Genomic DNA, 13,871 nt, shown 5'->3' on the forward strand with positions numbered 1-13,871 from the left:
GGTGTCTCAATTTAGAGTCATTCATTTCTTTACGATTCCTTCACAGCTATCTGAGAAACATCACTCACCAGGCACAGAGCCTGCTACTCAACAAGAGCTCCCCCACATCATCTGAGTTAAGTCCCCTTAATTTCCCAGTGAGGTAGAGAGATGTTATCTTTACCTTACTTAGATGGACAGCCATGGGGCCAAGAACCCAGAGAGTAGAGGGGGACTCAAAACCAGATCTACCAGATATCCAGGACCTAGCTCTTCGTCTCCACTCACCATTTTCTTCTGGCCCCAGGTTTTTAACAACAGATTTCATTCTGAACTAAAACATGACAAGGAAACACCTTGTGAGATCAGCCCAGCTTAGCAATAACATAAGTACCAACACACTCAGAATATATGGCCATACCCTTCATGGATCAAGGGGAAATTCAAGAGTGAAAAGCTATTTCTTAGGCAGAACTCAGGAGGGTAAAAGGAGCTCCTTGTTCTGTAGAAGGCCACACTCTGAGTCAAACAGTTCAATCCCAGAAATGGCACAAGGTGGCATTGATGCTGCCCAGACAATTCAGATTCTTTTCAAAATCTCTATAGAACAAGCAGTTCTTCCACACCTTCCTTACTTCTTGCACAGCATCCTCCCCAGAGACTCCTACCAACGAGCAGCAAGCTGCACATAATCACCCCCCTCCAGCCCTGGGTGGGAACCTCAGTGTGGGAAGCAATGCTCCCTTGTGGGACAGAGACCACTCACCCGGCGGGCAGAGCATCGGGGGCTGGGGTGGGGGCTGGGGTGGCTGGCGGCGGCTGCGTGCCCGAGGTGCTGGGCTCCTCTCCTTCGGCCGGTGTGCCTGGAGCAGGGAGGGATGTGATGTTGGGGCTCGGGGTCACACTCAGGGCTGCAGCAGGCGGGGACGTCACACCAACAACAGGTTCTTCAGGATCAGTGGCTGCAGCGGGCTCGTCATTCACTGAAAACATACAGATCATACTTCAGAGATCATGTAAGAATGAGCTTCTTGCTTAAGACTTAATGGTCTCTCATTGAACATGTTAACACAGTATCTGAAACATTACCTATGGGTATCCAGCAACAGCACAAAGTGTTATGAAACAGAATTTTAAAATGGTAGCAAGAGGCCGGCGTTGTGGTATAGGAGTCCTGCTGCTGCCTATGATGCTGGCACCATATGTGGGCACTTCTAATCCAGCTCCCTGCTAATGACATGGGAAAGCAGTAAAGACATCCTCAAGTACCTGAAGCACAGAAGTTCCTGACTCTTAGCTTCAGCCTGGCCCAGCTCTGTTTCAGCCATGTGGGGAATAAACCAGTGGAAGGAGCATCTATCTCTCTGTACTGTGGTCTCTCTCTAATTTTGCGTTTCAAATAAAATTAATACATCTTTACAAAGAAAGAAAGAAAAAATAAGAGGCCCAAAAGAAACTGCTATATATAGGGGATGCAGAGAGCCTATATCTGAAGCAAACATATGAAATATTATCTTTTTATTTTAATTTTATCATGTCTGCCTTTTAGGAATTTTTGAAAAGATTTACGTATTATTTATTTGGAAGATAGAGGAAGAGATCTTTCACCCACTGGTTCACTCCTCAAACAGTCAGATTAGTATGTGCTGGAGTAGGCTGAAGGCAGGAGCCTGAAACTCCATCCAGGACTCCCAAAGGAGGGGCAGGGGCCATCTTCCACACACTACATTTACACTCAGTGCAGGACACAAGTCACAGGGAGGCAGAGCTTAGACCGTGGGGTGTCAGTAACAAATGCAGTAGAGCCCAAGCCAGTAGCCCAGGGTCCGTTCTCATCTTTCACCTGCTGTTCGTTGGTGGCACACAAAGCGCACCTCTGTCCAAGAGCCCTACACACACACCCCAAGAAAACGCCCACTCCTATGCTCAAAGAAGGGAGCAAGGATGAATACAGGTGACAAAGAAGGGGCCCCAAAGCTCAGGCTCGTTTCCAGGGTGACATCACACAAAACAGAGGCACAATAAAGCAGTTCTCGGGTGACCTTTTGTCATTTCTTTACTTCTTTGAAGATCACTCAGGTTTGCAAGACCCCTGGCATTTCACAATGTCCTCTCACTCAAAAAGGGATAAGCCACATACAGAATAGTTTCTACACAGGTGACTGGCACGTGCACATTTACACTGGAATTTCATAGAAAACTGTTGTCATCTTGTGCCTCCGCTTCCCTGTGCTTTGTGTATGTTCTCTGTGTAGCTTCCCTAACATTCCTTCTGACCAGGAGCTCACCGCAGAACCCTTCCACTGTGGCCCAGCAAGTTCTCACTCCTTGTAAGCTGCATTCTACTTGCTGGCCAGAGCCCTCCGGCCCTACTCCCAGAGCAACTCCAAGTGAATGTCTGCCACTATTTCTCATTAGTGTCCTCCTGCCCAGTCAGAAGGCCTGGTGCTACCATTTCTGGGCCACACTTATCTTACCATCTGGCTACTCTTTTCTAGGCAGACACTTCCTCTGCCCCTCCCAAGAGGTGGCACTAGGGATGGGACAGAGAAAACCAGACCTCATAACAAGGAGAGTCAGATGAGCAATTTAAATGGAATGAGCTCACCGTGCAGGACATCAGAATGTGCAGGCCAAGGTGCAATGCACTTGGAATTATCTCACTTAAGAGTCACAGACAATCCAAGTTCAGGGCGACTGATAGTCTCAATTTTACAGCTGAGGAAACTAAGACTCAGAGGCTAAATGAGCTGCCAGAGGCATATGGCACTTAATTCACACACCGTCTGCCTCCAGAATGGGAACCACTCCCTTAGTATACTCCACATCTTCTCTGCATGTCCTTTCATGTGATCCAAGATGTACTGGCTCTGCGCAGTGCTGACATCCTCCTGACCAACAGCAGGCCACTGATCAACTGAGACCAGCTGATTCACAGGAAAGAAAGCCGGAAGTCAGAGCCTGACACTTCAACTTACTTCCCTTTGACTGACTCACTTGGTCTCTTTGCTGTGAGAAATGCTATCTCATTGGCTAAATTAGTTGCTTAATGCAAGACTAAATGTTTTCTTTTTGATGAAATACTTTTAAAAAGATTTATTTATTTCTATTTGCAAGGCAGATTACAGACAGAGAAGGAGAGACAGAGAGATCTTCCACCTGCTGATTCAAGTCCAGCTGCTCCACTTGCAGTCCTGCTGGAGCCCCTGAGAGCAGTGCAGCCCAGCTCAAGTCCTTGGGCTCCTGACTTCAGCCATTTGGAAAGTGACCAGAGGACAGGAGGGCTCTTTGTCTCTGCCTCTCTCTGTGTAATTCTGCTAAATAAATCTTTCTTTTTTAATGCTTTTCTGTGACTCATCTTTAATGTCTGTTTATATCCATCTACTTGAAAGAACAATAGAGAAAGAGGTGGGGCAAGGGAGACAAGCAGACAGATGACAAACGAATCCATTGGTTAACTCCTCAGGTGTCCACAACAGCCAGGCCGGAGGCCCAAATTCCACCAGGCTGTCCCACATGGGAAGCAGGAATCAGAGCACTTGGCTCATTATCTGCTCCCTCCCAGGATGCATTAGCAGGAAGGATGAACTGGAAGCACCACAACCAGTGTATTTGAACCAAGCACTCCAATATGGAATGTAGGCATTTCAGGGGGTAGCCTAATCCACAGCACTACAACATCAACCCTCAAGTTCTCCTGACAATTTTGGTCTGTTTTTCTTGCCCACCCACTTGTTGATTTGAGAAGCAGAGATATAAAAACAAAGAGAGCAGTGCTTCCACTCACTGCCTAAATTCTCACAACTATAGTGGCTGGTTCAGGCCGAGAGCCAGGAACCAGGAACACAATGCAGGCCCTCCAGGTGGGTGGCAGGAGCCCAACCACCGAGTTACCACCCACTGCCTCTCGGGATCTACACTCACTGGAAGCCTCCAACAGATGCCAGAACCAGACACTGAGCCCTGTTGCAGATGTCCTAATGTATAAGCTAAACAAATGTGGCCAACACCTGCCATCCCCAAATACTTGGGGAGAACAATTTCAGGTGTACAGAAAAGTTGAATAGATAGTATGCCCTTTACTCAGTTTTCTCTAGTAGCAATATCTTCCATAATCACTAACAGTTGTCAGAACAAAGCAATTAATTAACACATTTATCTTAACTGAATGAATTCCTGGCTGCATATGGATTGCACAAATCTTTTCACTAATATTCTTCCTCAGTTTCAATACTCAATCCAAGATCCTGCACTGCCTTTGGCCTGCACCCTTTCATTAACTCATTTACTTTCCAATGGCCTTGTTATTACCACCGCACTGACAACAAAACCAAGGTTCACAGAGGGACCTCTGAGACACGCGCCATGCACAGCAGCAATGGTTGCCTCCAGAACACCCTGAGGTGGAGAGAGCCTAGTGGAGGGATAAGATGAGAACTCAGATGGCTTTCCCAGATGTGAAAAAAACCTATGTGTGAAGGGTAAATGGGGTAAACGAGTAAAATGGCCACTGCACAGCCCCCTGGTTTCTTAAACTGTGGATATTTCACAAGGCACCCTCTGTGCTGTGGGTTCAACACTTTAAGTTCATGAATCACATGCTCATTCAGGACCAAGACACACTCTAGTCACAGTTAGCCAAACAAAGAGCAGGCACTGGAAATTTTATTTCTGCACCCTGGACATGTAGCCAGCTCACAATGTGTTCCAAGACAGTTAGGTGTGTGTGATGGGGCACAGGTGGGAAAGAGCATGAGTGCCAAATTCACTGAAGCGTTCTCCTCTGAGGAGCCACTCAGCACACAGGACCTACAGAAAAGCCCTCTGGGTCTCTGCCCCAGGAGACTCAAGCACCTGCGGGCCCAATATAGTTGCTGGGTCAGCTCTTCACAGTGCAACCAAAGCAGAGCAGAAGCTTGTATCAGGAACACAGAGAAAGAGAAAAACTTTCAAATGAACAAAGCCATAGCACGATTACTAACTGGTTAATAAGAGGGTAAATCCTTCCCAAGATGATATATAGATAACGGAATTCCAACTTATACTCCACAAATTCAAAATCTGAATTTTGAAAATTTAAAAACTATTAGAAAGGAGGAAGGATAGAGCATTATGATCTCAAAACTATGTATATGGAATTTTAAAAAGTAGTAAGGCGAAGCTAGTCTCTCTAGGCATTAAAAACAAACAAAACAAAATAAACAAACAAAAAACCCACAAGCCCCAACACAGTAGCCTAGTGGCTAAAGTCCTTGCCTTGCATGCGCCAAGATCCCACATAGGCACCAGTTTGTGTTCCAGCGAACCCGCTTGCCATCCAGCTCCCTGCTTGTAGCCTGGGAAAGCAGCAGAGGACAGCCCAAAGCCTTGGGACCCTGCACCCGCGTGGGAGACCCGGAAGAACATTTTTAGACACTTGATAGATCCTCCTGGATGACAATCTGGTGACATGTGTTAGATCTCATGTGGAAAACAAACAAACAAACAAACAAACAAAAACACCTAATTTCCTTTCACTCAAGAATTCCACAGAAGAAGAAACAGAGCCAGTTTATGTTTTGCAAGCATGTTTACAGTGGGACTTTCACGGTAGCAGAAGACACGAGGATTAAGAAGTCATTAAGAGTCACTGACAAAGGGCCTATTCAAACACTGCACGGACCTCCAACTGAAATGACTCAGTCATAAAACTGTGTGCCAGGCACTGTGCCAACCTTTCCACACGTTTTACATAATATATATTCTATTTGTCAAGTCTTACACCAACTTACAGGGCATATGCAAAAATTTCAAAAAGTCTGTGGAAGAGGGAATTAAAAGTTAAGTTTATTTTGAGGCCAAAATCTGATTTTTTTTTTTCTTAGCAAACATTTTCCACAAACTTTTGGAAGACACCCCTGTATACTCTTGCCCTGATTCTATAAACCAACAAAGTCAGGACTAGGCAGGGGATGGTGGTAGCCAACCTAGCCACCGGCCCTGGGGCATGGCAATCACATTTACAGAAGGGAGAGGTGTGATGGCAGGGCATGGAGCAACACTGTCAATAAAAACTGAGAAGGCAAATCAATCCACACAATTCCCAGGGAACTGCTATGCCATCTGTCTATTTCTCCACTGCACCACTTTTAAAATTTAGGAATACTAGATTTATATAGACAGGCTGCCACTCACTCTCATTTTAGAAAAATAGGTATCTTATGGTTGGACAAAATGAAGAAACTTCCTGGTCGTTGGCTCTGGTTTTCCCCTAAGTGTCTTTTTCATGCTTGACCCCAGCACTCAGTCAGAGGTCTGCTCTGTAAGCCGTAGCTCTGTAAGCCTCCCAGGGTTCAGTTTACTACCTCTTCCTGGGTCCGAGCCTGCCTTCACAGGCAGTGGCCAGGAATAAGCTGGGCATTTGTGTAGACTACCCTAAACAGCTCCAATGTAGCTGGGGTTAGAAACACAGGCTGGTGCCCTATGTACCCAGAGATGAGGACAAAGAGCCAGGACACCTAAAAACAGTGGGATGTGGCCAGCATGGTGGTGTAGTAGGTTAACCCTCCATCTGCAAACACTGGCATTCCCATATGGGTGCTGATTCGTGTCCCAGTTGCTCTACTTCAAATCCAGCTCCCTGGTTTGTTGCCTGGGAAGGCAGCAGAGGGAACCTTTCACCCATGTGGGAGACCCAGAAAGAAGCTCCTGGCTCCTGACTTCAGATCAGCTCGAATACAGCTACTGCAGCCACCTGGGGAGTGAACCAGTGGATGGAAGACCCCTCTCTCTGTGTCTCTCCTTCTCTCTTTAAAATCTGTCTTTCCAATAAAAATGAATCTTTTTAAAAATCAGTAGAGGAAAAAGAGAGATGATTTAAATGTGCAAGAAGACTGACTCAAAGACCATCACCAAAGTCTAGTTACCAAAGGTTTTAGAAGAAAGGCAGGATGCCTGCACTGTGATATAGCATCCCATATGGATACCGGCTGGAGTTCTCATTGCTCCACTGCCGATCCAACTCTCTTCTACGAGCTGGGAAAGCAGCAGAAGATGCCCCAAGCGTGTAGGGTCCCGCACTCATGTAGGAGACCTGGCAGAGGCTCCCTCCTGGCTTCATTGTGGCCATTTCAGCAGTAAATCAGCAGATGGATAATATGTCATTCTCTTCCTTCCTTTGCTCTCTATAAGTCTGACTTTCAAATGAATAGATACTTAAATGTAAAAAGGCAGGGACAGCTGAAGGGAACCACCATGCCAACAGGGTAGCACCCTGGAAGAACAAAGCAGTCAGTAGCTTGGCTACTGCACATGGGAATGGAAGGCCCCAGCCACTGCCGTCAGAGAACTGAGGGATATTACAAAGTGACTCAGACTTCCTCTGCTCTGTAAGTCTGTCACATCCAGAAGAGGGACAAGGCCCTGAAAAAGCTCATGAGGAAACTGCCGCTCTGCAGCCTGTGTCATTCTCGACACTGCTTTGTGACCTCAAGGCTCTATGGAATTGTGTCCGTGTCACCGACACACCGGGACACTGCAGCCCCTACCTGCAGTCTATCCCAGAGAAGGGCCATGGTCCTTCCTGACTGTCCCAAGATCACACAAATCAACAAATGCCCTGCAGTCCCTCAAGCTAGATGACCTTAAACGACCTTAAAAGTGTTCAGAAAAATGAATGCCTTGTAAGACACAGAAGGAGATAGAAAGTTCTCAACTGCTGGTTCACTATCCAAATGCCCAAGGGACTAAAACTTGGATCTGGGAACTCAAACCAGATCTCCCACGTGGGCAGCAGGATCAATTCCTTGAACCACTGTGCCATTTCATCAAGTCTATACTGGCAGGAAGGTGAGAGTAAAAGCCGGACCCAGGTAGTAAGCCCAGGCCCTCCAATATGGAACACAAGCAACTTAACCGGTATGCTAACTGCCAGGATAACAGCCACCACCTCCTCCTTCCTAACAGTCCCAATGAGACAGAAAGTGAGACAAAGCAGGATTTATTTGGAAATAGGCCTTCCCTTCTCACCTACAGGGGAACAGCCACGTGCAGAGGAGTTCAACGTGAGCACACACAGAATAACCTCCAGGCCAACAGACTCCCCAGAACGGCACAGCCTGCTCCCCGTGATAATCAGTATTCAGGGTGGCTGCCATCAGCCCCAATCCAGCTCTAATCAACAGGACTAAGGGCTCTCCTTCCCTAGTCTGGTATTTCCTTCAATTTAAGAAATAAAAAAAATGTCACACACAAATGCGACATCCCTCCTAAATGAAATCCAGTGATAATAAGAAATTAGCAGAACAACAATGCTATTATTTCTGGAAAAGATAATATCTTAGCAAAGCACAGTTACGTGGGGAATGACCTAGGCAATGCAGAACAAGGCAGAGATAAAAGATGTCGCGTCAATGGAAAGGCTAATGGATTCCAATCCATTTCAGGACAGAAGTCTTCTCCCGCTCACCCCTCACCCAGACCCAGCGGGAACGGCAAGATTCCAAACCCACATGAGGACAGGTGGAGCCCACCGTTTCCAGGCAGGCTGCTTTCAGCGATACCACTCACCTGTGCCGTTGGTCAGGCCACTGTGGCTTGGATTCTTGCTAGGCTGGCGGTGTCGGTTCCTGGTACCAGGGCTTTGATCGCCGGGTGCTGTGGTTGTCCTGGCTGAGCCACCTGAATGTCTGTGCGCCCTGGGGGTTCAAAGCACAAAGCAGACAGACAGATGTCAGTTATCGTGAAAAAGGAAGGAGCAGAGCCTACCTCAGTCATCGTGCACTCTCTTGCTACTTGTTGAAGCCGAGACCTTTAACAGCCCCTCCAGTTTTTGACTCAGCAGAAGTTGGCTCCAGGCTTAGAGACCCAGGGACATTTCCTTCTTGGTAAAAGCCCAGAAGGCAACTTTGGGTAAACTTTTCCACTTGAGGTAAACAAATCCAGAGTGAATTTCCCCCACATCTGAAATAACTGGCAGAGTATCCTGTGGCCATCACATTATTTTTACTGGGACCAAATATTAGAAATAAACATGAACCAGTGCACAGGCTACCGATGAAATATTTCTATTAAGAAAGGGAGACTAAACTTATCCTAATGAATCCTCTATAGCTACAAAGAGGACTGTCCTAGAAATAGAAGTCAGGGGGCATCAAACAATGCTGGTCAACACAGACACTGCTGTGTTTCACCTGAAAAGGATGACTCCAAGGCCACTCAAGTAAATGGGAAATCAGGCAAAATGGATTCTGATCACCAAGAGAGTGGTGGGATCCAGTCACAAAAAACCATATGACACCTTCAGAGAACAGAAGGCAAGGGGCAGTGAGTGCAGGTTCCCAAGTCGCTTTTGCAGCTTGTCTTCCCTCACTCAGTGCCAGAGCCTCCAGCCCTTGATTCAGCTGCTTCACCAATGGACGCTATTCTACCACTTGGCACTACATGCTCTTATGCCTCTGAGTCGGCTTAAATGCCATTCAGTGAAGTACAGACCACACCCATTTGGACCGAACAATTCAGGTCCAGGGAACAATCTGTGACAGGCAGCAGTAAGACTGCCATGCACAGCACAGGTAAGAATAGGAGCAGACACACATTTGGTCCCAGAGTTGAGATGTCAGAATCCCAAATGAGTACCTGTGTCATCTGCCTCCAGATCCCAACTCCAGCTTCCTGCTGAGGCCGATCCTGGGAGGCAACAGTAACGGCTCAAACAGTTAGGGGCTTGTCACCTGTTCCTTCTTGCTGTTGCAAGCATTTGGGAAGAGAACGAGGAGATGGGAACACACTGTGTCCTTCAAAAACTTTTTTTTTTTCATTTGAAAGGCAGTGTTACAGAGATAGAGAGAGTGATCTTCCATTTACTGGTTCATGTGCCCTAACAGCCACAACAGCCGGGGCTGGGCCAAGCTACACCCGGGAGCCTGGAACTCCATCTGATTCTCCCACATAGGTGGCATGGGCCCAAGCACTTGGGCCATCTTCTGTTGTCTTCCCAGGTGCATTAGCAGGGAGGTGGAGATCCATAAGGGATGCTGGCATCCAGAGAGCAGATTAACCTGCTGTGTGATGATATAACATTCACTAAGCTATAACATTATGTTCCAGCTACCATATATATATATATATATATATATATATATATATATATCATCTCATTTAACATGGCAACCCCGGGCCCGGCGGCATGGCCTAGCGGCTAAAGTCCTCGCCTTGAAAGCCCCGGGATCCCATATGGGCGCCGGTTCTAATCCCGGCAGCTCCACTTCCCATCCAGCTCCCTGCTTGTGGCCTGGGAAAGCAGTCGAGGACAGCCCAAAGCCTTGGGACCCTGCACCCGCGTGGGAGACCCGGAAGAGGTTCCTGGTTCCCGGCTTCGTTTCGGCGCAGCACCGGCCGTTGTGCTCACTTGGGGAGTGAATCATCGGACGGAAGATCTTCCTCTCTGTCTCTCCTCCTCTGTGTATATCTGACTTTGTAATAAAAATAAATAAATCTTTAAAAAAAAAAAAAAAAAAAAACATGGCAACCCCAAGGTTCCTTGCTGCCATTACCCTCTTTTTACACACAAAACAGACACCACAAGTCCTACAGAAAGTAACAGAATAAGGATTTCAATGCTGGCACTTGAACTTCAAGAGCCCAGGCACTCAGGCTAAAGGATGGGGATGTAAGGCTGGACTTAGCAGCTGAGTTCTCTTAGACTGTTTTCTGATCAGCCATTTGGCCAATGCTAAGTGGGAAATAAGCCCTATAACAATTTTCCCCACTGGAGGGAGTCACACATATACCCTCACCCCCACAAAATCCCAGCTGGGATAAGGCCCTATAGACTTCTGAGTAAAGAAGAAAAGAAAAGGACAAAAAAAAAAAAAAAAAAATCAAAAACTATCCTCAAGACTGGCTGACTGATTTCTCTTACAGACAAAGAGAGAAAGAGAGCTCTTCTATCAGCGGGCTCGCTCCCCACATAGCTGCAACAGCTGAGGCTGAGGCAGCCTAAAGCCAGAAACCCCAAATTCCATCCAGGTATACCTTGTGGATGGCAGGGATCCAAGTACTAAGGACCTTCTCCTGCTGTTTTCCAGGTGCACCAGCAAGGAGCTGGATAGGAAGTGGAGCAACCAGGCCTCACCAGCACCCATAAGGAACACCATGGTCAGAGGCAGGCTTAACCCTGCCACAATGCCAGCCGTAACACACCATTTTTCTTTTTTTTTTTAGATGTATTTTTATTTTTATTGGAAAGGCATATCTACAGAGAGAAGGACAGAGAATGAGATAGAGAGAAAGGGAGAGAGAGAGAGAGAAAGGAGGTATGTTCCATCCACTGGTTTACTCCCCTAATGGCAGCAACAGCTGGGGCTGAGAAGATTCCAAGCCAGGAGCCAGGAGTCAGGAGCTTACTCCAGATCTTCCACATACGTGCAGGTGCCCAAAGACTTGAGCCACACTCTACTGTATTACCAGGCAATAATCAGGGAGCTGGATCAGAAGTGGAGCAACCAGGACTAGAACCAGAAGCCATACAGGATGCTGGGGCTGCAAGGGGGAGGACTAACCTGCTGAGCTACCATGCCACCTCCCTTCCTTTTTCCAACAGGCAAATTTAAAAAAAAATTTTTTTTTAAAACTTCTTAAGACAGCACCCCCCCAAAAAAAGAGAAGAGAAATCTGAAAAATTTCAGAGTCCTTCATACCTGCAGACTCATGGCAATTAAAAATAGGAAGAGAATACAACCATCCCCCACTAACTACCTCCAGCTAATGCATGAAATAGATTTTCCTGCCAGGGTAGACGTAAATCAAAATATTACCAGTGATTATCTTTGGGCATTGGGAATATGGATGCTTTAGTTTTGTCTTTTGTACTCATCAAGATTTGTGTAGTTTCCTTCATGCAGCTTATATACTTTCTGCTTTAAAAAAAAAAGTTAATTTGAGGGGAGAGAGACAGACTCTCAAACGCCACAATGGCTGGGACTGGGCCAAACCAAAGCTATGGCCGGGAAGGAACTCAATCCGGGTATCCTCCAGGAGTAGGGGAGATCCGTCTGTTTGAAGCATCCTTGATGCCTTTCAAGGTCTGCAATTGCAGGGAGCTGGAGTCGGCGGCCAGGGCCAGAGCAGAGAGCAGGTAGTGCAGGGCAGACACCTCAATCGATTTCTTAACTGCCAGCTAGGCCAAACCCCCACCTGTACATTTCTAAGTGGAAAGGAAAAAAAAAAAAAACATTTCTTAAAGATTATTTTAGGGCCCGGCAGCGTGGCCTAGCGGCTAAAGTCCTCGCCTTGAAAGCCCCGGGATCCCATATGGACGCCGGTTCTAATCCCGGCAGCTCCACTTCCCATCCAGCTCCCTGCTTGTGGCCTGGAAAAGCAGTCGAGGACGGCTCAATGCATTGGGACCCTGCACCCGCGTGGGAGACCCGGAAGAGGTTCCAGGTTCCCAGCTTTGGATCGGCACAGCACCGGCCCGTTGCGGCTCACTTGGGGAGTGAATCATAGGACGGAAGATCTTCCTCTCTGTCTCTTCTCCTCTCTGTATATCTGGCTGTAATTAAAAAATGAATAAATCTTTTAAAAAAAAAAAGATTATTTCTAAGTTTTTCTCAGGTGAGGCATGGTGGATGGACCTTGGAAACTTCAGTCATTTCTACGTCCAGGCTGCATGTGTGGCAGTTAAAAACGTTGAGAAGGTACAAGTGAACTCTGGAAATAAAGACTCAATTTGAAGTCTCTTTTTCCGTGTTATTTTTCCCTGAGCTAATTTCATAAATCAAAAGCTGTCAACCACACCTAGGTCAAAGTCCTTTCTTGGTGGGAAGAAGTTGTAGTGTTAAGCACTTTACCACACTGCCTCACCAAAAGCACAAAGGGCACAAACTAGTTGCAGAAGCCAAGGCGGTCTGCAGGGACTGGTGGACGTGTGCTTGCAAGAGATGAGACTGGTTCATAGGTGGTTTATTTCAGCCACAATAGAACCTCTCCGTTTGGGGACTCACAGCCCCCAGAGAGGACTGCACTCTGCATTACAAGTGCAGCAACAGTGCTGTTGGCGACATTTTGAGCAGCCCTTTGCAGAGGCCTGTGCAGGAGAGCCTGGTGCCTCTGCAGAGCAGCTGGCTGGGCTGACAACTGGGTGGGTCCCCTTAATCCCCTGGCTCCTCCCTCTCTCCCTTCCCTGAAAGGGCATGTGGTCAGAATAGAGAGGGAACACTTTCAGCCATGTTTAACCACTAATGACAGCAGCTCAGCCTGAATGACAGGCTGGAGCAGGGCCGGGATTAGCCAGTAAACCAGGGGCAGCTGGGACCACTTTGCATGAATTGCCGCCTGGCTGCCTGTGGTCAATGATGCCCACCACCCACCTCCCCCTCACACCCACCCACACACATCCCTATGCTCTACTCAGACTCTCCCCATCACCCTAAATCTGAAGCTTCCAGTTCTTCGCTCTTGTATTATCCTTAAAGTCAGTCACTTAGAAGAGAAGGCCTCAACAGTCAAAGAAAATCTCATCAGTTTCCTCTCTTGGAGAACTCACTCAGCCTTAAGAGACGGGGCTGTGATTAATGTTGGCCCACATGCCGAAACCACATGCCATGGGCCAAAATAGCGCCAGGACAAATGAGGTGCGGTGGGTAGGGATGAGCTGGCCTCCGCCACAGATGGCCTGGCTTGAGCTCTGCCAGTGACTTCAACCTTGGCCTGATCCCTCACCATTCAGGGGCGGGGGGGGGGGGTTACGCAGCCCCGGGGGTGGTCAGAAGCTATCTGCCTAGCCTCGCCACTCAGGCCAAATGCCGCACATGGCTTCAAGTCACCTTGCTGGACAAGCTCAGCTCCCCTTAGAGTATGTCCTTCCCAGAATGCTGGTGTGGTCTCAAGATCTACGGCCTCCCGAGCAAGAC

General features: G+C 47.5%; 1 protein-coding gene across 2 annotated transcripts in view; it reads right to left on the reverse strand.

Moving 5' to 3' along the window:
* WWP2 (WW domain containing E3 ubiquitin protein ligase 2) overlaps positions 1–13,871 on the reverse strand; it is a 122,272-nt gene that overhangs the window by 38,749 nt on the left and 69,652 nt on the right. For both annotated transcript variants that reach the window (XM_058675112.1, XM_058675113.1), the window contains exons 7-8: positions 8,527–8,654; positions 746–962 (exon numbers count right to left, since the gene is read on the reverse strand). In XM_058675112.1, the coding sequence (XP_058531095.1) occupies positions 746–962; positions 8,527–8,654 (345 nt within the window). The remainder of the gene's footprint in view (positions 1–745; positions 963–8,526; positions 8,655–13,871) is intronic.

Source organism: Ochotona princeps, chromosome 16 (assembly GCF_030435755.1).
Source record: "Ochotona princeps isolate mOchPri1 chromosome 16, mOchPri1.hap1, whole genome shotgun sequence".
Classification (NCBI taxonomy): domain Eukaryota; kingdom Metazoa; phylum Chordata; class Mammalia; order Lagomorpha; family Ochotonidae; genus Ochotona; species Ochotona princeps.